The sequence below is a fragment of the Schistocerca serialis genome, chromosome 5 (genome assembly GCF_023864345.2).
Source record: "Schistocerca serialis cubense isolate TAMUIC-IGC-003099 chromosome 5, iqSchSeri2.2, whole genome shotgun sequence".
Taxonomy (NCBI): Eukaryota; Metazoa; Arthropoda; class Insecta; order Orthoptera; family Acrididae; genus Schistocerca; species Schistocerca serialis.
Window position 1 is genome coordinate 60,780,085 of NC_064642.1, and position 27,209 is coordinate 60,807,293.

The 27,209-nt window shown below is 39.9% G+C and overlaps 1 protein-coding gene across 1 annotated transcript in view; it reads left to right on the forward strand.

Annotated features, from left to right (window-relative positions):
* The window catches only part of LOC126481380 (zinc finger protein 182-like), a 152,605-nt gene that overhangs the window by 65,318 nt on the left and 60,078 nt on the right, over positions 1-27,209 (forward strand). Inside the window, exon 3 of the mRNA XM_050105093.1 lies at positions 3,737-4,056. Coding sequence (XP_049961050.1) covers positions 3,737-4,056 — 320 coding nt within the window. The remainder of the gene's footprint in view (positions 1-3,736; positions 4,057-27,209) is intronic.

Sequence of the window (27,209 nt, forward strand, 5' to 3'; positions counted from 1 at the left end):
CTTCTTGAAGTCTTGAGTATTCCGCCTGTCTCATACATATTGCTTACTATATGGTAGAAAAAGGCTATCAGTAGTTCTAATGGAATGTTGTCTACTCCAGGGGTCTTGTTTCGACTTAAGCCTTTCAGTGCTCTGTCAAACTCTTCACGCAGTATCATATCTCCCATTTCATCTTCATTTACATCCTCTTCCATTTCCATAATATTGTCCACAAGAACACCACCTTTCTGCTTTCCCGTCTTTGCTTAGAACTGGGTTTCCATCTGAGCTGTTGATATTCATGCAAGTGGTTCTCTTTTCACCATAGGTCTCTTTAATTTTCCTGTAGGCAGTATCTATCTTACCCCTAGTGATATACGCCTCTACATCCTTACATGTGTCCTCTAGCCATCCCTGTTTAGCCATTTTGCACTTTCTGTCGATCTCGTTTTTGAAACGTTTGTATTCCTTTTTGCCTGCTTCATTTACTGTGTTTTTATATTTTCTTCTGTCATCAATTAAATTCAATATTTCTTCTGTTACCCAAGTATTTCTATTAGCCCTCTTCTTTTTACCTACTTGATCCTCTGCTGCCTTCACTATTTCATCTCTCAAAGCTACCCATTCTTCTACTTTATTTCTTTCCCCCATTCCTGCCATTTGTTCCCCTTACACTCTCCCTGAAACTCTGTACAACCTCTGGTTTAGTCAGTTTATCCAGGTCCCATCTCCTTAAATTCCCACCTTTTTGCAGTTTCTTCAGTTTTAATCTACAGTTCATTACCAATAGATTGTGGTCAGAGTCCACATCTGCCCCAGGAAATGTCTTACAATTTAAAACCTGGTTCCTAAATCTCTGTCTTACCATTATATAATCTATCTGATACCTTTTAGTATCTCCAGGGTTCTCCCATGTATACAACCTTCTTTCATGATTCTTGAACCAAGTGTTAGCTATGATTAAGTTATGCTCTGCACAAAATTCTACCAGGCAGCTTCCTCTTTCATTCTTTACCCCCATTCCATATTCACCTGCTACGTTTTCTTCTCTTCCTTTTCGTACTATCGAATTCCTGTCACCCAAGACTATTAAATTTTCGTCTCCCTTCACTATCTGAATAATTTGTTTTATCTCATCATCCATTTCATCAATCTCTTTGTCATCTACGGAGCTAGTTGGCACATAAACTTGTACTACTGTAGTAGGCGTGGGCTTCGTATCTATCTTGGCCACAATAATGCGTTCACTGTGCTGTTTGTAGTAGCTTACTCGCATTCCTATTTTTTATTCGTTATTATTGGTTTTGTATTTATAACCCTGTATTCACCTGACCAGAAGTCTTGTTCCTCCTGCTACCGAACTTCACTAATTCCCACTATATCTAACTTTAACTTATCCATTTCCCTTTTTAAATTTTCTAACCTACCTGCCCGATTAGAGGATCTGACATTCCATGCTCTGACCTGTAGAATGCCAGTTTTCTTTCTCCTGATAACAATGTGTATATAACTAAAAATTATGCTGAGAAAAGTTTAACTCTGAAGAAAATTAAGGCCCGTTCGCAGTCTTTTGCCAACTTGCATTTAATTCTTTTCTTCGTGTATCTGTTTTAATTTTCTGCTGTAGTTCATTTTGCACAGTACTGTAATGCTGGTAACTGCTTAAGGTTGTAGACTGCATGTGATTTGTCAATGGCCTCAACATGGTTTTGTGTTGCTTTTAATCCCCAGATGCATAGTATGTGCCTCTGGATATTGTATATTGTCGTCGTGAAGGAAATTACAGTTGTTTGTGTGGAACTTCAGTTATTTGATTACAGTGCTTCGACAACAATTCTAAGTTAATTAGGTCATGTTAGCTGTTTGCCATTGTTTTATCAGCTCTTACACATGTGCTCACATGGTGAACGGAACAGTGCGTAGAGCTATACCACTGCATTGGGTATTTGGTTTTTCACTGCTGGGACCGAGCGAAGTGGCGCAGTGGTTAGACACTGGACTCGCATTCGGGAGGACGACGGTTCAATCCCGCGTCCGGCCATCCTGATTTAGGTTTTCTTTGATTTCCCTAAAATCACTCCAGCCAAATGCCGAGATGGTTCCTCTGAAAGGGCACGGCCGACTTCCTTCCCCATCCTTCCCTAATCCGATGAGGCCGATGACCTCGCTGTCTGGTCTGCTTCCCCAACCAACCAACCACTGCTGGGAACTATGTTACAGCATGCCGCACCCCCCCCCCCTCCCCCTCCCGCACCCCCCCCCCCCCCTCCCCACACTTCCTTGTTGAGTGGGTCCAAATATCCCACATAACCAGCTTTAAACATGTGTTGATTTTTTAACCATAGTGTATTTAATCTCGGATTACAATGCTGTCCAAGTGACTTAGCAACTGTGGAATATTTTGGATCATCTGTTCCAGATAAAGTTGAAAATCGCAGGTGCACATGTCATTACAAATTGCATGGGATAATATATGTACAGTCCAAAGCACCTTTTGACCGTCTTATCTTTTTGCAAAGCTTTAAATAGTGGTAGTTGCAAGAAAGTGTCCAGTAAATCTGTTGCAAATATACTGAGGGTGTGTGTGTGTGTGTGTGTGTGTGTGTGTGTGTGTGTGTGTGTGTGTGTGTTTTTCTGTCGGGTTTTTGTATGTGACAATTTTCTTTTGCTATAAGTTTCTGTGGAGGGCTGTTGCTGCACTTAAGAATTTCTGAGTCAGTGTTTATGTCCCTTGGCCTGTGTTTCATATTCATAAGGCTCTCTGATGTAGAATGGTGGCTGTTACACTTAAGTGATCTTCTGTGTTCTATATATCTAATATTGAAATTTATATATCTCTCTGATACAAATTGAGTTGCAGTCTTGACATATGAGCTGATCGGTGTCAGACATATTAAGTTTTTCTGTGTTAGTGGTGGTTGTTCTCTGTTTCTTTTGTATTTAGGTATCTGTTCTGTGGGCTATTTGCAGCCCTTGTTTTTTAATGTTACCAACCCTGTGAGCCACTTCGTTGTTACAGACAATTGTGTGCAATTGATTTGTTGTTGTGGGTGTTTCTTGTACAGGTGTGTGTGCTTCTCGGGGAGGGGGGGGGCGGGGGCACTTGACCCCCCCCCCCACATGCCCCCCCCCCCCCCCCCCTGTTTGAATTATTGTTTTCATGTGTTGCATGTTCAGTTTGTGTATCACATTTCATTCATATCCACTTTTAACAGCTATTTGTTTCATTGCCTGGAGGTCATTTTTTGGTTGCCTTCATTGACTGGAATTTTATTCAGCTTGGGTAGCATGTATCAGAAACCTGTTTATTTGATATAGGATGATATGAGGTTTTGTGTGATTTTGGTGGTAGTGTGTTTTCCGGTATGTGGGAAATTAATGTTGGTTGTTGTGTCTGTGTATTGCGAGACGGAAGAAATTTAAGATTTTTTTGTTTTTTATGGTGAAATCCATCTTTGCTGGACTATGTCTATGTTGTGGAGTTGTTGTGTGGCAGTGTTTCACGTTGTGTGGCAGTGTTTCATCTGGAAAACAAATAAAGTCAGCTGCATAATGATGCCAGTATATTATAATTATAATTATTATTTTAATCTTCAAAAAAAGCTGCTTATAAAATGAGAAAACAATATTTTATTAGTATTTCTATCATTGTGGCAAGTACAAATAAACTGATGTTGTTTGTACAGGCACAGCTACATACAGGACAAACATTACAAATGTATTTGTGTAGGTAAACATACATTATGTTTTGTTACAGCTGTTGATGGCATTACTTCAAGTAATAAAGAGAGTAGACATGCACACCTGCCTGAGGAGAGTTCTGCAGATAGCTTTCTTCGAGAAAAAAGTGATTTGTCTTTTATTGGTGGAAATGAACAATCAACAAATGAAAATTATGGTGACTCCCCGCCTGAAGTACGAGCCAGGATGAATGAATCATTAGAGAGACGAGGTTGTTATAAGATGTGCAGACTTTGTGCATGTTTAGTCTATGAAGACAAATTGATGTCATTATTTGGAGAACAATCAGACAACCAAAATGTAATGGCCATGATAAGCAAATTTTTGCCAGACAAGGTTAGTTTTTTTTTTTAGATTTATTTTACATAAGAGTTGTGTTATATTGTGAAAGGATTGTATTAATTAATTAATTAATCATTTAATTTACTCACTCAGAATGTTCTGCAGATCACATTATTAAGTAGAACTTTCAAGGATGTTGGAAGAGTTAAGGTACAAATTAAGTGTGAGAAGCAACTATTAGAAACTAAATTTGTATGCTGCAATAACAATTAACTATCACTGCTGGTTACTATTTGGTTGAAACAGATTAAAGTAAAATCACCAAGAAAGCCACTACTTTGAGAAAAATGAGTACTACTTCCTCAGTTTTATGTAGCAGCTGGTGTTTATCTCATACTGCTGCCTCAACAATTACAGGACCAAATTTATTTTTCAAAGAACAAGCAGTTATTGACATCTGCAGCAACAAAAACATTCAATGTTGATTGATGATGTATTGATACGCTAAGTTCAAATTCATTGTAGCATGCAGATTATCTGTATAATAATGAAATTGAAGGTGAGCAGTGGAACACTTGCTTAATCCTGTCTAAAATTTAATTTCACCAATGTTTTTTTAAGTTAATCCTTTCTAGTGATGTTTCTGTTGCTTTTTAGAAGAATTTTGTCGTACCTAAGAATAACACATTCAGTTGAGTATGCAGCACTGGAAGATTTAGTTGAGAATACGGTTAACTTACAAGGAAACAGAATGATGGCCTGATTAACAGATGGGCCTGAGTGACCTGCCATTCCTCTCCAGTGTTCCAAAACTAGACCTTTTTTCCTTCCTCGAGGAAGGTATATAAGTGTCCTGGAAGCTAAGAATGGTATTTTTCACTTTCAAGTTGGTGGGGAGGCTTGCGTGCCTCAGCGATACAGATGGCCGTACCGTAGGTGCAACCACAACGGAGGGGTATCTGTTGAGAGGCCAGACAAACATGTGGTTCCTGAAGAGGGGCAGCAGCCTTTTCAGTAGTTGCAGGGGCAACAGTCTGGATGATTGACTGATCTGGCCTTGTAACATTAACCAAAACGGCCTTGCTGTGCTGGTACTGCGAACAGCTGAAAGCAAGGGGAAACTGCAGCCGTAATTTTTCCCGAGGACATGCAGCTTTACTGTATGATTAAATGATGATGGCGTCCTCTTGGGTAAAATATTCCGGAGGTAAAATAGTCCCCCATTCGGATCTACGGGCGGGGACTACTCAAGAGGACGTCGTTATCAGGAGAAAGAAAACTGGCGCTCTACGGATTGGAGCGTGGAATGTCAGATCCCTTAATCGGGCAGGTAGATTAGAAAATCTAAAAAGGGAAATGGATAGGTTAAAGTTAGGTATAGTGGGAATTAGTGAAGTTCGGTGGCAGGAGGAACAAGACTTTTGGTCAGGTGATTACAGGGTTATAAATACAAAATCAAATAGGGGTAATGCAGGAGTAGGTTTAATAATGAATAAAAAAATAGGAGTGCGGGTTAGCTACTACAAACAGCATAGTGAACGCATTATTGTGGCCAAGATAGACACAAAGCCCATGCCTACTACAGTAGTACAAGTTTATATGCCAACTAGCTCTGCAGATGATGAAGAAATTTATGAAATGTATGACGAGATAAGAGAAATTATTCGGGTAGTGAAGGGAGACGAAAATTTAATAGTCATGGGTGACTGGAATTCGTCAGTAGGAAAAGGGAAAGAAGGAAACATAGTAGGTGAATATGGATTGGGGGGAAGAAATGAAAGAGGAAGCCGCCTTGTAGAATTTTGCACAGAGCATAACTTAATCATAGCTAACACTTGGTTCAAGAATCAAAAAACAAGGTTGTATACCTGGAAGAATCCTGGAGATACTAAAAGGTATCAGATAGATTATATAATGGTAAGACAGAGATTTAGGAACCAGGTTTTAAATTGTAAGACATTTCCAGGGGCAGATGTGGATTCTGACCACAATCTATTGGTTATGAACTGCAGATTGAAACTGAAGAAACTGCAAAAAGGTGAGAATTTAAGGAGATGGGACCTGGATAAACTGAAAGAACCAGAAGTTGTAGAGAGTTTCAGGGAGAGCATAAGGGAACAATTGACAGGAATGGGGGAAGGAAATACAGTAGAAGAAGAATGGGTAGCTCTGAGGGATGAAGTAGTGAAGGCAGCAGATGATCAAGTAGGTAAAAAGACGAGGGCTAATAGAAATCCTTGGGTAACAGAAGAAATATTGAATTTAATTGATGAAAGGAGAAAATATAAAAATGCAGTAAATGAAGCAGGCAAAAAGGAATACAAACGTCTCAAAAATGAGATCGACAGGAAGTGCAAAATGGCTAAGCAGGGATGGCTTGAGGACAAATGTAAGGATGTAGAGGCGTATATCACTAGGGGTAAGATAGATACTGCCTACAGGAAAATTAAAGAGACCTTTGGAGAGAAGAGAACCACTTGTATGAATATCAAGAGCTCAGATGGCAACCCAGTTCTAAGCAAAGAAGGGAAGGCAGAAAGGTGGAAGGAGTATATAGAGGGTTTATACAAGGGCGATGTACTTGAGGACGATATTATGGAAATGGAAGAGGATGTGGATGAAGACGAAATGGGAGATAAGATACTGCGTGAAGAGTTTGACAGAGCACTGAAAGACCTGAGTCGAAACAAGGCCCCGGGAGTAGACAACATTCCATTAGAACTACTGATGGCCTTGGGAGAGCCAGTCATGACAAAACTCCACCATCTGGTGAGCAAGATGTATGAGACAGGCGAAATACCCTCAGACTTCAAGAAGAATATAATAATTCCAATCCCAAAGAAAGCAGGTGGTGACAGATGTGAAAATTACCGAACTATCAGTTTAATACGTCACAGTTGCAAAATACTAACGCAAATTCTTTACAGACGAATGGAAAAACTGGTAGAAGCGGACCTCGGGGAAGATCAGTTTGGATTCCGTAGAAATGTCGGAACACGTGAGGCAATACTAACCTTACAACTTATCTTAGAAGAAAGATTAAGAAAAGGCAAACCTACGTTTCTAGCATTTGTAGACTTAGAGAAAGCTTTTGACAATGTTAACTGGAATACTCTCTTTCAAATTCTGAAGGTGGCAGGGGTAAAATACAGGGAGCGGAAGGCTATTTACAATTTGTACAGAAACCAGATGGCAGTTATAAGAGTAGAGGGACATGAAAGAGAAGCAGGGGTTGGGAAAGGAGTGAGACGGGGTTGTAGCCTCTCCCCGAAGTTATTCAATCTGTATATTGAGCAAGCAGTAAAGGAAACAAAAGAAAAATTCGGATTAGGTATTAAAATTCATGGAGAAGAAGTAAAAGCTTTGAGGTTTGCCGATGACATTGTAATTCTATCAGAGACAGCAAAGGGCTTGGAAGAGCAGTTGAACGGAGTGGACAGTGTCTTGAAAGGAGGATATAAGATGAACATCAACAAAAGCAAAACGAGGATAATGGAATGTAGTCAAATTAAATCTGGTGATGCTGAGGGAATTAGATTAGGAAATGAGACACTTAAAGTAGTAAAGGAGTTTTGCTATTTAGGGAGTAAAATAACTGATGATGGTCGAAGTAGAGAGGATATAAAATGTAGACTGGCAATGGCAAGGAAATCGTTTCTGAAGAAGAGAAATTTGTTAACATCGAGTATAGATTTAAGTGTCAGGAAGTCATTTCTGAAAGTATTTGTATGGGGTGTAGCCATGTATGGAAGTGAAACATGGATGATAACTAGTTTGGACAAGAAGAGAATAGAAGCTTTCGAAATGTGGTGCTACAGAAGAATGCTGAAGATAAGGTGGGTAGATCACGTAACTAATGAGGAGGTACTGAATAGGATTGGGGAGAAGAGAAGTTTGTGACACGACTTGACTAGAAGAAGGGATCGGTTGGTAGGACATGTTTTGAGGCATCAAGGGATCACAAATTTAGCATTGGAGGGCAGCGTGGAGGGTAAAAATCATAGAGGGAGACCAAGAGATGAATACACTAAGCAGATTCAGAAGGATGTAGGTTGCAGTAGGTACTGGGAGATGAAGAAGCTTGCACATGATAGAGTAGCATGGAGAGCTGCATGAAACCAGTCTCAGGACTGAAGACCACAACAACAACAACAACAAGTGATTTTCTTGGTAATAGTGGGAATTTTACTGCCTGGGCATAAGTACTGGTCAGACATTCTGTCTTCCTGTAATTCTACTGTGAAAGCTCTATGTTAACACCCAACATTCAGTTTAAAAACCTGTCTTTGGCTACTAACTGAATCAGGTGTCTTCTGATGAAATGTGTGCAAGTTGAAAGTTGCTTCATATTCATACTAATATTTTAACTATTAAGGTAAGTCTTGTCTATTACATTTTCACGACTAACCTGCTGAAATGTTTTTGATAAATTTTGGTATGGAGATAGTGTCAACTGTGACAAAAAACATAGGTTTCTTTAGAAAGTAACATAAACCATCTAAAAAATTATTACATTTATTGTATAATGTATATCTACTTCAGTAGCACAGTGCACGGATGCTAATTCCTGTCCATGACCCTCAGCAAGCACCCCGCGATTGAGAGGCTGTGTGGGTACTTTGTTGTCGTATGTTTCGGCAGTTTGGCAGGGGGCACAGTGTGAGCTGTGCTTAGCCAAACAGGCACACACTGAGACCAGCTGATGTCGTTGCACTTTATAACATTTTCACTCCACTGAAATACAAATTAAATGTTGCTTTTCTGGTCTTCATAATGCAGAATCTTGAGGCATCTAAATTATATAACAGTACATGCTTACAAATTACAATTTAGGCCAAAACACTGTTAGGGCAATTGTAATTAGCGGCACAGCTAAAGGAGAAAGAAGAAAGTGTTTGGAGTCTCCAGATGCCATTTGTACTAATGGCTTTTCCTTTTTTTTTAAAAGAAAATATTGCAAGTCACCACAAAAAATTGCTTTTGGAATGACCATAAATAAAACATTTGAAGTTCCCGCTTTGCCTTTAGAAGATCTGTGTTTTTCTCATGGACAACTTTTTGTAGCTTGCCCATTTGTATCCAACCGACAAAATCTTTGTCTTTGCAAAAGAAGGCAAGACCAAAAACGTTTATAGAACTGTGTTAAGATTGTGCAGTAAATAATGGATGGAAAAAATGAAGTTTTTAATAATTTTTAATGAAGATTTCACGTACGACAAAATAATAGAAATACAAGATGTGATCAAAAAGTAACAGGATATTTTTTTTTTTTCGTGAACTTTATACATCTGATTTTCAAATATGTTTTTTATCTTTTTGGTACATATGGTCCTGACGATGTATGTTTGCATTTTCAGCTGTTTTTAATATTTAGTTCATTGTTGACAGTCAAAAAGGCTATACATGGTTTAGAGCATTTGGCAAATTTTTACTTTCAAAAAAGAGAATGGAATAAAGCGTAGCACCGCATTCGACATTTTGACTGTGGCTTTTGGTGAATCTGCTATGAGTAAGACAAGAATTTACGAGTGGTATAAACATTTCAAAGAGTGTCGAGAAGACGTTGAAGATGAGGATTGTCCCGGCTGCCCTAGCACATCAATTACTGACAACAATGTGATCAATTACTGATGACAATGTGGAATAAGAAAAGAAAATGGTGGATCAATGTCAGAGGGGCTGCTAATGATGTCGGCAATTCCTTTGGCTCATTCCAAGCAATTTTTTTTTTCCTCCCTTTGTCAGAAAAGTTCCAGGACACCTTTTCATTAGAAACAGAAAATTGCACTTGGCAAGTAATTATCGTAGCTCGTATCGAAGTAGTCCCTTTGGCTGTCTATACACAACTGCCAATGTCTCTAGAGGTCTTGGAAGCAAGCAGGGAAATTTTCAGCTGTGATGTTTGTAAGCTCATTTGTCACAGCCCATTGGATGTCTGCAATACCCTGACGAAGCCTTCCTATCAGTCACATTTTCACTCATGGAAACAAGGAAAAGAACTCACAAGGTGAGAGGTTGAGTGAATAGTATGGTGGATATGGAATGGCAATAGAATGTCTGGCCAGATTCTTGGTAACAGATAAGGCAGTAAGAACCAGTCCTGAGAATGCTCAAATCAGGGAGGTGCCATCGAATTTCTTGTCGCAAACGTTCCAAGACTTTGATGGAAAGAGTTTGGTTCACTGTTTGAACTGAAGGAAATACTCTTGGTGAACTAAATCTTTACAATCAAAGAATGAAATCAACATTGTCTTTGTTCTCAAAGGTTATTGTTTGACTTTCCAAGGCTGATGATCCAGGACTGTGCCATTCAGCACTTTGATGCATTGTGTGAGAGTCATACTGGTAGTGACAACTTTTGTCCCCAGCAATAATCTTTGACAGAAATGTGGGATCACGTCTGGCTCTGTGCAATAGTTCAGTAGAAATTCTTCATATTTCCTCTTCCAATTCATCTGTTAGTGTGTGAGGGACAAATTTTGAATTAAGTTTCCATTTCCCTTAATCTTCGCGTAAAATCTCGTGACACACATCACAATTCAAATTAAGTTCTTCCGATATCACATGCACAGTTATATGACGGTTTTCTTGCAGTAACTCCCTTACACGCTCCTCATTTGTATCGGTATGTGCTGTAGACGGGTGACCAGCTCTGGGATCTTATTGCACTGAATTTCTTGCCTTCACGAAACCTTTTGTGCCATTTGAAAACATGACTTCCTGAAAGTGCCTTGCCTGCATATGCTTGCTTAATTATTGTCCGTGTTTCACAAAGGATTTCTCCGAGCTTAACACAGAACGTAATGTTCACTAGTTGCTCAGCATCCCTTGTGTCACCACAACTAATGCACCAGGAACCAAAGCAGTGTGTTGCTAACCACTGCCCAGCCACCTAGTGAGTTTGCACGGAAACATGGCCAACATTATTTCAAGGATGCATACATACCAGGTAATGAAAAAACTGTCCTGAATCTTTCTGTTAAAGGGAGTAATATTTTGGGTATGAAACTTGTAACAGGAAAGTTTGTTCCGAAATTGTTGAATTTCAACCAAAAACAACAACAATCCAGAACTGCTAAAGAAGGTTAACAGGTGACAAAACATAGGTATAAAGGTTTTACTCAGTACTTCATTTGTTCAGGACACTGACCATTCTTAAAGGAAAAATTACAAATTTGACTAAGGACAGGCCTAACATGTGGAGCACAGTACTTTAATATTCTGCTAGGCACCCCATCATATTCACGAGAGTCCTTAGTCTTCATTGATTTAATTATTGCCTCAATCTCACCTTTGTCAGTATCAGAGAGGAGTATTTCAGACATCAGTCTCAGAAAGGCATTTTCCAAGGGAGTCACATGACTCCCTGTAGAAACCAAGCTTTTATTTAGTTCACCAGCAGTGCTCACAAAATGATTGTTAAATGCTGTACGTATATCTGACTTATCTGTAACAGAAATATTATTACTATGAACTAACTTTATATCGTTGACATTCTGCTACTGATCAGGTACTTCCTTCTCAACTGGCCATATGGTTTTAATTTTATCCCGTGTATAAGCTATATCCCACTAGTCATCCACCCAGGCTGCCTTTTACTGCTAGTACCCTGTCCAGTACATTCTAATGAGCACTTTCAAAAAGCATGTGGAATGTGTTACAGAAAGCATTACAGTTATCATCTATATTATCGGGACTATAAACGTCCTGCCACTCTTGTTCCTTAATGAGATTTAAAAAACTCTCTATTGCCATTGGGTTAACTTTTGTACATAGTAAGTAATTATATATAACATTTGTTTTAGTACAAAAACCTTTTAGTGTTAAAATTTGTGCACCATGATCTGCAAGGCCGTTTACCCTTTTACTAACAGAATGCCCATCTAGTAATGAAGAATGAATAAAAATATTGTCTGTGGCTGTGCTACTGTTCCCTTGCACCCTTGTTGGAAAAAACACAGTATGCATCATTTCATATGAGTTTAGGCAATATTCCAACACCCTTTTTCTTGCACAATCACATACAAAATTAATAGTGAAGTCACCACATATAACTAATTTTTGGTACTTCCTATAAAGTGGACCAAGAACCCTCTCTAGCTTGAGCAGAAATGCTGTGAAGTCAGAGTTACGGGACCTATAAACAACAACAATTAGCAGTTTAGTTTCATTGAATTCAACTGCCCCTGCACAACATTTAAATACTTGTTCAGTGCAGTGCCGTGATGTGTCTACGGATTCAAATGGAATACGTTCATGGCCATTCCCCATTCCACAAAGAACTCCTTGTAAAAACAGCCAGCTAATCTGTATCTTACTAAAGGAAGCCTCTGAATTGTCAAATTATTTAAATGTTGCTCCAGTATACCAGTAATGTCGGAGCCAACATCTGTAAGCAGTTCACTAACTTTATCTCTAGTACCTCTTATATTTTGATGAAATATGCTAATTCCTTCTCTACTTTTGATACCTGACATCATCTGAAGGTGATTCCTTTTTAGAGGGACTTTCTTTAAGCAAGGATACATATTAGCTGACTTCAATCTAAAGAAAGGTGCAGCTCTAACACCAACTACTACAGGAATTATTCTGTGAGTAATCCTACCACCACCACCACCACCACCACCACCACCACCACCACCCATTACTCTGGCACCTATAAGTTTTGCCAGCCTCCCCTTCCCCTGCCTATTGAGGTGCAGACCAAGCCCTAGTGAAACATGATCTATTGATAGACTCAACTGGCACCACTGCAGTGTGAGCCATGTCCTCCGCCATCAGTGCCCTCTCCAGCCCCATGTTAACACGCCTTAACAGCAGCATTAAGATGAGGCCGATCATGATGCTGAAACATTTGCACCAAGTGCACATTAGTGCCACCAGATTGAGTAGCTCTCTTTACCAGGTCACCACCTACATCATATTCCCCTTCCCTATCAAGACTCTTTCTTGCTCCATCTACAATCTCTACCTGATCCTCTTTTGTAAAATTCCTGCATAACTCCCAATGTTAGCAGTCACCTGAGCCAACCCTGCACTACGCTTCAAAATGCTGGTGATCTGGTACTCAGTCCCCAACACTTTCTGCAACTGCTGTCCTACACCTCTGCCATGTGAACTACGTAGCAGGAGAACCTTCTTTCTGTTACAGTTTGCAACTGACTTAGGCTCCCTAACTGCTGAAGACTGCTGCATGTTTCCTACACCTACAAGAGACTCCTCTCCACTCAGCCCTGACAGTTGGTCAAACCTATTGGTTATACGCAAAGTACAACTGTCTGAATATATTTTCCTCCTAGTTGCCTTCTTACCAACTGTCAATTCCCATTCTCCCCGGTGTCCTTCACCCTCTTCAACCTATCTAATTCCTCCTTTGTGTCTTGTAACTGCACCCGAAGGGCACAGATCTTATGCTCCTGCTCCTTGTGCTATAGATTCTGCATTTCCAGGAGAGGATCTCACTAGAATGCCCACTGGCTTCCCCACTGCAATCCCCCCAATGAAAATACTTTGAACAAATCTCACACCGTAACTCACTACTCACAAACCTGTGACAAAGCCCACACTGCTCACTCGTGGGGAAAATTTTAACAGTTCGGAAAAAACTAAATGTCTGTATTACCTAAAATCAATTACAACGTGAGCTCTCAGGTTTTCAAATCTCATCCGAGGCAGTCCACAATAATCAGTCTTTCCTTCTCATCCTGTACTGTAAGTCTCCCATGACCTGCGGTTCTGGGTGACTTTCCCAGAATCTACCCCTTTTCCTAGACCTCTCCAGTCCCTTTTCTTCACCTTCTTCCTTCCCCTTCAACCTTTCTGCCTGAGAGCTTGCCAATCACAACAGTCTTTCATGCGTGTGTTCTGCTGCCATGTGGTGAATAGATCTTTTTCTATCCAATTAAATAATTTTATCAATAATTGATTGTTTTTATTACTACAAACAATAAGAAACTCAGTTGAAAACTACCGTATGAAATTTAATAAACAACTTCAGCACACAAACAACTGTAAGAACCACAGTGGGCGAAAGTTGCCGAAAGTTTATTAAACCGTTAGTTCGCCAGAAACAACACGAGACACTGTTGAAAACTACTAAATTTAATAACTGAATAACAGCACACAAACAACTTTGTCAGAACTTAAGAACCCTTACAACTGCAACTGCATGCCGCAAAATGTAAACAGACTGCTAATATTTGGATGAATTATTAAAAACTATTAAATGTGATATTCGAATACAGTGCTAATACAAGTTTGGCAGTACTTAGCTACAGCTGCACCCACATGCTGCGAAATGTAAATACACTGCTGTGGCCCGAGACTTCGATGATTGACATAAGCACACAAATAACAGACCACTCGAATCAGTAACACTAAAAGAAAGACTGAGATGAATGAAAATCCACTAATAAGTTGCTTTTACTGCAAATATTAACATAAATAAACTTTAAAATTAAGTGTTCGAAGTCTAAAACTTCATAAAATATTGGCGAGCAATTTGAACAGCAGCCCAGCACAGGTGACGTCACATGAAAGATGGTCTATTTTACACTGGTACACATACAAGAACTCCCAACGATGCAGCAACTGAAACCTCATGATCCACAGCACCATTCTGAATTTGCTCTTCAGGTGCTGGCACAGATCAAAGTTGGTGACGTAGCCAGACAATATTCTGTGGAGTGACAAGGTACATTTTACGCTACATGTTGCGGTGAATACACAGACCTGCTGAATTTAAGGTACCGTTAAACTGTGTGCTATGCTTGAAGAGCCTTTGCACTTGCCATATGTGGCAATGTAGTGCCAATTCACAAGCACCTTTATTCTCAGTCTGTTCTTCTCTGTTGAAGAAAATACACTCAGAGATCCTGTCGGGTGCACTGTGATGTCTGCACGTTATCAAGATGTCCTTGTACAGCATGTTGTGATTCCTGCTTTGGAAGATCTGAACTGTATGGAAAACACTGTCTTTATGCAAGATGGGACAACACCTCATTTTGCTTACCCAGAGAAAGATATGCTTAATGAAACCTCCCACAAACATGTTACCTCCAGAGGTGTTCCAGAAGCACAGCCTTAAAGGTCACCTGATCTGAATCTGTGTGACTTTTGGCTTTGAGAATATCTGAATGAATGTGTTTACCAGGGACACATTCTGCCTCATGTGAAGATCCGTATACAGGAACATGTTGCTCAGATTCCACTGGAACTGCTACGAGGAACTGTTGATCGTGTTGTTTTACAGATGCAGCATCTTGTCAATGTCTCTGGTGCTCATATTTAACAAATTGTGTAAGCAGCAGCTAATAATAAAATAAACATAAGCCTTTTTCACTTGTTTGACCTTTCCTGACCACGTCCCGTTCCTAATCCTTTACACATGGAAACATTTCTATATATATTTCTTGCATTCCCAATGCCAAATTTGCAAATGGTGGCCAGGATTGGAGCTAATTTTTTCGCAGTGTAAATTAGTTTTACATTTATGCATTAGAATACCTACGAAGCTTTGCTGTCATTTGATAGTTACAGCCCACACAGGACCTCTGTGAGTAATTGTAATTAATTGTAACCACCTGTTACAAATATTTCCATCTTCAGAAAGTAGTGAAAGATATGGTGTCTAATGTCAGAAAATGTACGCAAACACCAAAATAAATTTTTGGAGAATGGTAAGTGCATACCCAAAAAATAGTGGAAGGAACCCACATATGCATGCATGTTCTCATATCCATGTGTTGCCTAATTGCTCAAGCCATCTGCCATGGATCCCCCTTCTTTGCTGGTGGGATGTGCTACATTTATTGCGATCAGAAGGCAACAGAAAAAGAAAACACAAGGATAACTTTGATAAAGTATCTAAATAACCGAGGTACTTCGCCACGAGGTATACTAAGTACCAGCAGTGTTTTGTTTGCAAATTTCACAACAATATCATAGTAATATTTTGATTCTTTGATTGGAAAACTGAAAACCTATCTCTAGGTGAGATACTGTTGACACATTGTTGCTGGGAAACTGGCAATTCATATGCCAGGTTGAGCTATTCATTTCTCATCTCAAAACAAAGCATTTCATTGATTATTGCTGGAATTGCAAAGCGCAGAAGGGAAGTGCTTAGCGATTTTGTGAAAATGTGGTAGATTACATTAAATAATTTGTATTTTATTTCATAAAAATATTGTTTCCAAATTTTATATAGGTACACATTCACTTTGGGGGGGGGGGGGGGGGGTTAATTACAAAATGACTTTTCACAACTTTTCATAACTTTTCATGCCGCAGGTAGCACAGTGGAACCTCTTATTTTAATTCATATTGATATAAAAGCATTACTTTAATGGCCATAGGAGGTGATAGTTATTCGTTTACCTATTACAGTGTGGGATTCCAGGGGAATATTTCAGTTGTGAACTTTTAAAAATACTGTGTTCAACAGAAAATTTTTCAACAAAGATCTGTGATTACCTCATTCAAAATAACTTTCATGCAAAGAACAGTGAATTCTGTATGTTCTATTGGTTGATGAAGGTTTTCTATTATCCCAGAATATAGTGGAACGTTTCTCTGTGGATCTGAAAGAAGATTCACTAAAACGAATGTACTATTATAGACATAGCAGGGCTTATCGCAGTGTGGAAAATGTGTTTGTTTTAAGAATTATTTTTTTAGGTGTGGTTCTCACTGAGGTGATACAGTATGCAATACATGATGCAACTCATAATTCAATACATGATGGAACTTCCATTGTTGGAGCGCATAGCATAGTAGTTGAAGCGGCATAACTGGTGCACACACTGGGACAACACCAATATGACACCAACATGTATCTCTATCATATTGCCCGACACAACAAGGAATGCAGGTTGCTCCATGCAACTGTGTAATAGGATACAAATTTGAGTCATCAGATGAGCCTTTAAAAATGTTTGTGCTACTTTGCAAAGAAATGACCCACCAGGCATCAGGCATATTTTGAAAAGTTTGTAGTGTAGAATGTAATCACCAAGCAGTTTATATTTGGTGTATTATAGGTCATGCATTGCTGGGCACGAAATACAATCGACGTATTGAGACTGTTTTCAAATGGTGGAAGGAAAGCTATACTTCTTTCCATTCTCAAGAAAATGCGTGAGCTCTTTTGAAGATTGTCTGCAATGAGGTTGGCAGCTATCCTCCATATATGAGGCTGTTGCCAGCTGATTTGGCCTGCTGTGCAGTGTGTGGAGCTGCCTCATGTTTTTCTTTTCTGTATGCTGCCAATACAAGCCTAAATGAGAAATGAGAAACTTAATCAAAAGACACCAGGACCTAATAGTTGATGATGCTGACCATATGATTTTTCAGTCTACGCTCCCTGATGTCTTGAAAGCTCACAACTAGCATAAATGAGATCTGAAAGCTAAATACCTATTACTTCTGAATAAGCAACTGGGTGAAAGTGAGAAGTCATTGGGATTTTTCTTATCATGGGTTTATTCCATTTTTTCAAACACATTGTCTACTCCTAAAGATAGTTCACCACCCACTGCTACACTTGATGGCGATTGGCCTCAATTCAAATCCAGCAACGTTTATTTTGAATACTCCTCAAGTTGAGTCATATACTACTTTGCAATATTCTACAGTTGCAGAAAAACTGTCCTAGCGTTATTAACTTGTAACCATTATAATATGTACCACATTGAATAAAGTACCATATAGGTTATCTTACTGAAAACAAAGTTTTCATATTAGCATTTTTAATGTCTCTCAAACACTTGCACTGACTTACTTTATTTTAATCAGCAGCCTCTCAGGAGGAGAAGTAGCAAGTCAAAAAAATTGTATCTTGCTTTGTCAGAGCAGTGAATTCTAGTTGCTTCAAAAAGTGCAAACTGCCCTGAGTATTCTATAGAATTCGTGTAATTTTTATTTGTGTTGGGCGAGCTTACAGGAAACCACAGTTGAATTATGTTGGATATTTATAGTATTGTGTAGTTGCATCCTGTGTTCCCTTTTCTTCAGTTTTGTGAACATTAACTAATGATAAGCCACAATAACTTCCTCTTCAGAAGAGCTAATGACTGCAACAGAAACAGAAACATGATTCATGCTATCTTGCTAATTGTCGTAGAGTGTGTCGCACTGTGTATCATTCCAGTGGGATCACTAATGTCCCACTGATAAGTGTTGTGTCATGCAACATGTTGTATTGCATATTGGACAAAGACTGGGGAAGGAGGTGCATTTCTAGAACACATGAATATTTCGGGGAAAGAAAGGGTGGATGTAGCAGCCAACGAGACGTGTTGCAGTCCTCAGTTAGTTCAGTGTGGCACTCCACTGCATGTTATCCCCTCACTGCTGAGATACAGAGCCGAGTGTTAATAGGAGGTTGAATGGTTGGAAGTGACAGACAATAAGCTCTGTGAGACCTTAACTTTTCCCGGCGAATCGAATGTTCAAATAACTTACGAGTTTGCTGCCAGGTGACGTCGTCGAACACCACCGATATTTCGACAGGAGCACACCCTGCCATTCTCAAGGCACAAATGCAAGGAAGGAAAAATGTACCAGCAAATTTAATACCTCGGTTCATAGAGGAGAAACGAGGAAGACACCACACACAGACCAAGTGTCAACACAACCAAAGATAACCCACATCAGAAATATCGATGGCTACTATTAATCAACAGGTGAGGTAGCACTAATTCTGTCCCTCTGTTTTTTGATGAGAGACAGCCGGATTCCAAGCAGCATTTAAACAAAATCCACCATCTCTGTTAATAAGGTTGCTTGATAGTCTGATTTCAACAGCTTCCTTAATAACGCTATCCCAATAGCTTGACGTGCAAGCCAGAATCTCCGTGTTGTTGTATTCCATAGGATGACCGGTGTCAAGGCAATGTTCTGCAATAGCGGATTTGCTCGGCTGTTGTAAGCGCGTGTGACGCTTATGTTCAATACACCGGTCTTGCACGGTCCTGCCTGATTGTCTGACCAATATATGACATGCCACAACTGCAAGGAATATGATAGACCCCAGCCTTACGCAAACCAAGATCATCTTTTACGAACGCCAACAGGGCCTTAATCTTAGAAGGTGGTCGAAAAACACATTTCACATCATATTTCCACAAAATACGACCAATCCTGTTGGAAATGCTTCCTGCGTAAGGCAAAAAGGCCGTAGAATTAAGTGCCACTTCGTTGTTATCGTCACTCACCCGTTGCACTGAAGGCTGATGGCACAATGCACGTTTGATCTGCCTCTCACTATAACCATTCTGACGAAAGGTGACTTTGAGATGTGCTAGCTCAGCTGCCAAACTTTCAGGGTCTGAGATAACGTGGGCCCTGTGAACCAAGGTGTGAAGTACTCCTTCACGCTGAGCTGGATGGTGACAACTATCCAGGGGGGGCCCATAATGCGTGCGCAGAACAGAGATTTTTCGCCGTGCTGCGCATGACGTCAGCGTTGAGAAACTCCGCTCAGTTCGCGCGCGCTTTCTTATGTGTTGAAGCAAGTAAGTTTTGTGTTGTTGCTGTTTGTTATCGTGTTGAATTGAGTTTATTCTTTCTGCGACACTTTAACAATGCCGAATTGTGCTGTGGCTGTGTGTGAAAACTATAATCAGAAAACTAAAGGGAGTAGTATTTCCTATCATAAGTTTCCGAAAGATCCTGAAACATGTGCTCGGTGGGTTCAGCTCTGTAGAAGAAGTGATAGTATTAACATTAAAAATGCCCAGAGGGCCAAACAGCAGCAGCAGAGAGCTTCTGCAGTCCCCTCCAGATCTGATTAAGGTGTTTAAATTCTTCTTAAAATTTTTGAATGTGAGTTCATTATGTGTAGTAATGTCTCAGCTAACTAGACATACAGTTGCTACTTAATACCTGCATGAAAAAGATGGTACACACTATTGCCGACTGTGATGCACAAAATGTGTTTAGTAAACTGAAAGCTCTTGTAATTGTTGCGTTTCGAGTACTATTAAAAATTGTAAAATATATAAAAAGGGACTGAAGCATACCAGATTGTTGTTATCTAACAAAAAATATTGAGTAATAGAATATAAATTGAGGGGGAGCCACAAATCTGTAGTTTTACTTTTGTCATTACCAGAGAGACAATATAAGAGTTTCACAGTCGTAGCAGGTATTAACATTCAGTCCCTGTATTGGTAAGCTTCGATCAAATCCATAATTCATTATATTGCCCTTTGCTTTTCGTAAATTAATGTTAGTTTAAGCACAATAGTGCCGTATGCGAACGTCTCGCGCTGCTGACGCTTCTCGACAGTGACGTCACACGGAAGCGCTCGATCGCTGCCGAACACATTGGCCCAACCTGCTATGTAGCAACCTTGACAACTATCGGCTCGCAGATACAAGTCAGTGTGGGTGGGCTTCCTATAAACAGAATGTCCCAACGTACCATCAGTCTTCCTTTTGACCAACACATCAAGGAAGGGAAGGCATCCTTTCTTTTCCACCTCCATAATAAACTGAGTATTCGGGTGGATTGAATTCAGATGTTCCAAAAACCGGTTTAAATTCTCACTACCATGAGGCCACACAACAAAAGTATCGTCTACATATCTGAAAAAACACGCAGGTCTCAAGGTTGCTGACTCCAATGCACGTTCCTCAAAGTCCTCCATAAACAAATTGGCCACAATAGGTGACAACGGGCTTCCCATTGCAACTCCATCAATCTGTTCACAGTATTGACCATTGAATAAAAAGTAAGTGAAAGTCAGCACATGTCGAAACAAATTTGTTAACTAGACACCAAACTTAACCTCAATTAGCTGCAACGAATCGGAGAGAGGAACGCCAGTGAAAAGAGAAACCGCATCAAAACTGATTAAAATATCAGTCATTCAAACGCAATCCCTGCAATCGACGTAAGATATCTGCAGAGTTCTTAATGTGGTGTTCACACCTACCTACTAGTGAGCTCAACAAACTAGCAAGATGTTCAGCTACACGATATGTCGGAGCACCAATATTAGAAACAATAGGCCTCAACGGGACAGCCTCTTTATGGACCTTAGGGAGGCCATATAATCTAGGGGGTACAGCACAGTAAGAATTAAGACTCTTGATAGTCTCCTGTGGCAAAGAACTTTTCTTCAGGAGGTTATTTGTCTTTCTCTCAACACACTTAGTAGGGTCAGCACCGATTTTGCGATATGCCGAATCAGAAAGTAGACACTGCATCTTTTGAATGTAACCGTGCTTGTTCAACAAAACGGTGGCATTACCCTTGTCCGCAGGTAAAATAACAATATCAGGGTCCATTCTAAGTGAACGTAGAGCAGCCGCCTCAGCTGCTGTAATGTTACACTTGGGTGGACGGGCCCCAGTCAACACACGACAAGCTTCCCTCCTAACCTCTTCCGCAGCCTCGGAAGGCAGTTCATAAACAGCCTGTTCGATAGAACTAATAAAATCAACGACTGACAAACTCTTAGGCATCGGTGCGAAGTTCAAACCTTTCCCCAGCACAGACAAAGCTGCGTCGTCAAACGTTTTCTCCGTGAGATTGATCACAGAACGTCGAGAATTAGAATTAGACACTGAGCCAAGGAAACGTTCAAACTTCGCCGAATGACGAGCAGTCATAGATTGAAATTCCCAGTCAGACTGCGACCAAGAGGCACCGTCCACCCAATCCCAAGAAAATTCAGAAACATTAGATGCTCTGTCTTGTAAAGCCCATAACACGGACATGGTAGACCTCCAACCATCTAGACAGGATGTGGTCCTCCTTACTCGTCTTCACATAAGCCACAGCCTTAGGACGAATGGCTTCTTGCTCCAGTGAGCGGATACTCCAGTGTGCAGTGCTTGTGACATACAGATACAGTATGCCACATTATAATTTACAGTGTCCCCCCCCCCCCCTCCCCCCCAGACCAGAGGGCAACGGCAGATTTGCCGAATGGTCTGCCCCCTACTTTAAGTGACTTTCATATGGATGTGGTTAGAGTTTTGAGGTTTTATGAATTGTCCAACATGTTTCCTACGTTTTTAGGGAGATGCTCTTGCTGTATTAATGGGGTGAATGGCTCAATCCATGTTTTTTATAAGTGGTCAGACTGTCAAATTTCCCTGTGTCTTTCTTTTAGCTCCTCTGTCATTTTACTTATGCTTTAATTCCTATTGCAGCACCTTTCACCCTTTCTTCATTGTCTAAAGGTGTGTGAGATAGACAGATTGTATGCTTCAGGGCGAGTGAAGTGGGAGTGAGTGCATGAGTGTTGTTTTGTAAGTTCCATCCTTGCTGTGTGACAACAATTTTAGAAATTTTATCCATATTCATTTCTTTTAATGTGTGTAAGAGCGCTGATAACCTCGCTGTTGACTGCCTGTAAACTTGAAAAACACACACATATTCACGCCAAACTGCTAGCAACTGCTCATTATGGAAGAAGCAGTCTATGTGGTGGTGATAAGGAGGAGGCTGGGAGGGGGAGGAATAGCAAGGTAGGTTCGGAGACAGTTGCTTGTGGGAGCATACGAGGATGAGATGCAGAGAGGGTAGAGCAAGTACGTGCAGCCCAGAGGTTAGATCGAGGGTAGGAGGGAGGGGAGGGGTGGGGTGGGGGGGGGCGTAAGTAAGAGCATGTGGTGTGATTGATTTGGAAGGCAACAAGTAAAACACAAGAGAGAAGAGAAAGAAAAGAACGGACATTGAGTATAGTATGTGTTAGATAATAGTAACAAAGGAAAGCAGCACTGGGTAAGGGATAGAAGAAAAGCTGTTAGGCAAAAATCAAACAGTGGAAAATCCAAGATCGAATAACATCAGTATTATGAAAAGTACAGATTACTACTCATGATTTTAGAATATTTTATAACTGAAAGGGGATCAGTACTCTTGCAGGGCAAAAATGTACTCAGAACTGCTCATCAATGTAAAATAGATAACATAACTATTTAAATATATGTTTTTAACATGAATAAAATGGAATTTTACTACCTCATGAACCATAACACCTGTACTGGTTTCTGGTGCTGTATCTGTCATGGGCAGTGACCTATTTGTGTTCTTTTCTACATCTACATACATACTCCACAAGCCATATGGTGCAAAGCTGAGGGTTCCATTAGTGATTTCCTTTCCTGTTCCACTCACAAGTAGGAGGAGGGATAAGCAACTATCTATATGCCTCAATACAATCCCAGTTTCTCTTATCTCTGTCGTTTGGTGGTTGTAGAGTCATTTTGCAGTCAATTTCAAATGCTAGAAATCTAAAAATTATCAGTAGTGTGTGGCCAAAAGAACATCATCTTCCTTTCAGGGATTCCCATTTGAATCCCTGAAGTGTCTCTGTAACACTTGTGTGTTGATCAAACCTACCACAAAAAATCTAGCAGTGCACTTCCGTCAATATTTTCCTTTAATCCTCATGGTGTGGATCCCAAAACCTCTAGCTATACTCAAGAATGGGTTGCATTGGTGGTCTGTATGCAGCCTCCTTTATAGATGAACTGCACTTTCCTAAAATTCTCCCAATAAACCAAAGTTGACCATCTGCTTTCCATACTGCCATCCTTAAATGCTAGTTCCATTTCATATCGCTTTGTATGGTGATTTGCCTATATACTGTTCTTCATAAAAAGTAAACATGATGTAAATATTGCACAATGTGTTCTTCTGTGTTTCTTGACTCTCACTGGATTTTTGAATACTGAAGCCACTGAAGGTATTAATTAGCCACCCGGTAATCTCTGTGCTCCTTCCTTATCCGAATCCGAGAAATACATTTCAGTTCTGGAACTGTCATCTCCTACATTGATGAATCGATCCATGAAGCCACCCAGGCACTGCATTTTCTCCTCGTATTGCTTACCGTTGTATATCCCGCCAGAGTTTAGCATTGACATGTGAAAAAGTCGTGTGTTGTGTGTTAATTGCAGTACATCTGGTAGCTTAACAGTCTTGTTATTTCTCGTGACAAATCGCTTAACTTGGCTCGAGATCAGTTCTGTTGATTTCACATTGTAATGGCACAGTGGATATTACAGCACTTGTATGGTGGGCTTGATGCTTTGAAAGTGATTGTTTTTCGGGTCATTCCACATCAAATCATCCAGAAATTTTAGGAAATGACACCCATCGTCACACAAATACTTGAAATTTTGGGTAGTGGAAGTTTACCTAGATATACTTACATTTCCAAAATGTAAATGTTGCAGGTTGATTACTTTTTCACTTACGATAAGAAGAAGGGAGCGTTGGTCAAAGACAATGTGAGGAGATCTTTCCGTCTCTGTAGAGAATGCTAGATTCAGGAATTCAGGCTTTCATAGATGAGCTCCTTTATAATTTAAAAATGCAATAGGTCCTACAGTTTTTGCAGTGGAAGCTTGATTTTTTTTTAAGCTAAAGAGGAAGGTTTAAATTTTTATAGTCGTGCTTCTTTTAGTGAATATTCATCATCTACATCTCAGAAAAAATTTTAAACAATTTCTTTTAAACAAAATCCATGCATGGACATTATATTTTTTTAAATGTATTGTCCCCTCATAGATACCTTTGAAAAATTTTACGGCAGATATAGTTCCTATTCATTCTTTTCCTCAAACCTCATTCTTTAATTTACTTCATAAAAGCAATGCCTCATCTCACATTGCTTACCTTCCGTATTTTCCTGTAATCATGATAATTACTGGTTAACTTCCTCCAGGTAACTTTTCATATACTCATACAGTTAGAGAATTAGATAAAAATAATGTCTACTTGATTAAAACATATCCATTTTAAGTGTTACTTGTAGACTGGAACATTTTCTAACAAACAGTCTGTTGCAACTGCTGGTCTGTGTGTCAGTGCTGCTGCAGGGTTAGTTCTCACTCTGCAATGAAACTGTTGCAGGAAATAACTGCATAGTGTTCTCCTTGTACAACAACATACTGTCAGCTGGACACACACATATGAACAAAATTAGTCTTAAATAATAGTATTAATAATAGCAATAAATGTGATTTCCACTCTCCATGGAAGAAAAAGTTATTTTGTAAGATAAATGTTCGAGTTTCCTTTTCTTTTACCTTTTGTTGTACTCAACAATTACTGTCTTATTATAAATTAGCCTGTACTTAAAAAATAACGTCAAATTCTGTCTTGACCAGGGCACACAAATGCAACCCTGGGGGATGAATCCCGGAAGTTAACGGCTGCAAAGGGTGCTAAAAATGCTTCAACACTGCAAAATCCTGGCTCAGTGGAGCTGAGTCGCACATCTTTTTAAAATCAAACAACACAACACACCACACCACATTGGCTAGCTCAGTTGTTTTAAACTGATAATGAACGCAGCTGTGAGTAGCAACTCCATTATCATTACTGTAATCAAATATTTTGGTAGCAGGTTTATGACTAACAAGGAAACATCACCAACTCGACCTCACATTTTAAGGGGACAAGAAGTACACTTGCAAAAACAGCCCCAGCAATCAATTCTGTGCAAAAATTTGGGCCATAATTATGATAGTATACAGTTATGTCCTGAATGTACAACTTTTAAACTTTGCAGGTACCAATTGTTTGTCACGCACACCACCCCACAACAGCCACAGAATGCCTGAGTTCATAGTACTGTACAGTGATGTGACAACCCGACCCCTCTGGTTCGCAGTATATTGATGGCAAGGCAGGTGCATTGGGGGTGAGGAGTCATTTCTGCCAAACGTGTTTCAAAATCTTATTCAAGAAAATGATGTTTTACATGAAAATAACAAGTCAACCTACCTCCCTCTCTCTCTCTCTCTCTCTCTCTCTCTCTCTCTCTCTCTCTCTCTCTCTCTCTGCCCCCCTCCCCCCCCCCCCCCCCAATCACCCCTCCTCTTGCTCCCTCTCCCACTCACCTACCCACACCACACAGGGTGGCACAAAAGTCTCTGGACAGTTGATTTTTTTTTAAAAAAAAAGAAAAAAAGAAAAAGGTAACAGCAAGACATATTACAGAAGGAATTTTTAACACGTTAAGTTGTTATTACCAAATGGTGATAACTATGCCCTGTCAAGTTGGTATGCAACACAATGACAAGCAAACAAACACAACAATCAAACTAGGGAATTACTGATCTGTGAGACATGTTTCCAGCTGTTGTTTTTCTGAATTGTCATGATGTTTACAAAAGAAGAAAGGATTTTCGAATTGAAAAATTTTTACAAAAGTGGTGCTACTGCAGTTGTTAGTGAATGGGAAGGTCAATTTAGATCAAAACCACTGTCTAGACAAACAGTGTACTGCATACGAGATAGATTTGAATAACATGGATTTGTTAAGGATGCCTGGCTGCCCAACAATAGTCACAACTGATGAAAATGAATTGTGGATATGTTTAGCTGTGACCCAAAGTCAGTTTGTGCTGTAACGTATTTGTAATGAAACATAAATTCAATCTTTTGTTTGAAGCAGTGTCCATTGACTTTTGCGTCACCCTGTATATGCCTGAAAATTAAAGTGAATAAACCCTAAGCAACAGAAGAATTATTTATGAAATGAAGTTTATGATTTTCAAACAATGGAAAATCCAGGGTGGAATAATGACAGTATTATGAAAAGGATAGATAGCTACTCACCATATAGTGTATATTTTGAGTCACAGACAGACACAGCAAAAACACTACAATTAAGTGAGCTTTCAGTCAAAAGGCCTTCTTTACACACACACACACGACCTCTGCCTCTGGCTGCTGAGGCTTGACTGGAAGCAACTACACATGAGGAATAGCAGGGTATGGTTGGGGAATGGTCAAGTTCAGGTACATGGTGGGGACAGGGTAAGGCAGCTAGGTTCAGTCAAGTGGTTTGGGAGGGGGGGAGCAGAAAAGTAAAAAAAAGACTGTGGATGCATTATTGTTACAGAAGGCTTCGTAGTGCTGGAGTGGGAGCAGAGAAGGGGATAGGTGCATTGAAACCATGGATTTTTGGGGATATAGGATATATTACAGGGGGAGTTCCCATCTGCACCTTTCAGAAAAGCTGTCTTTTTGTAGGAAGGATCCAGATGGTATAGGCCGTGAAGCAGTCATTGAAGTGAAGAACGTTGTGTTGGGCAGTGTGCTTGCAAACTAGGTGGTCAAGCTGTCTCTAAACCACAGTTCGTCGGTGGACATTCATGTGGATAGACAGCTTGTTGGTTATCATGCCCATGTAGAATGCAGCACAGCATTTGAAACTTAGCATGTAAATCAC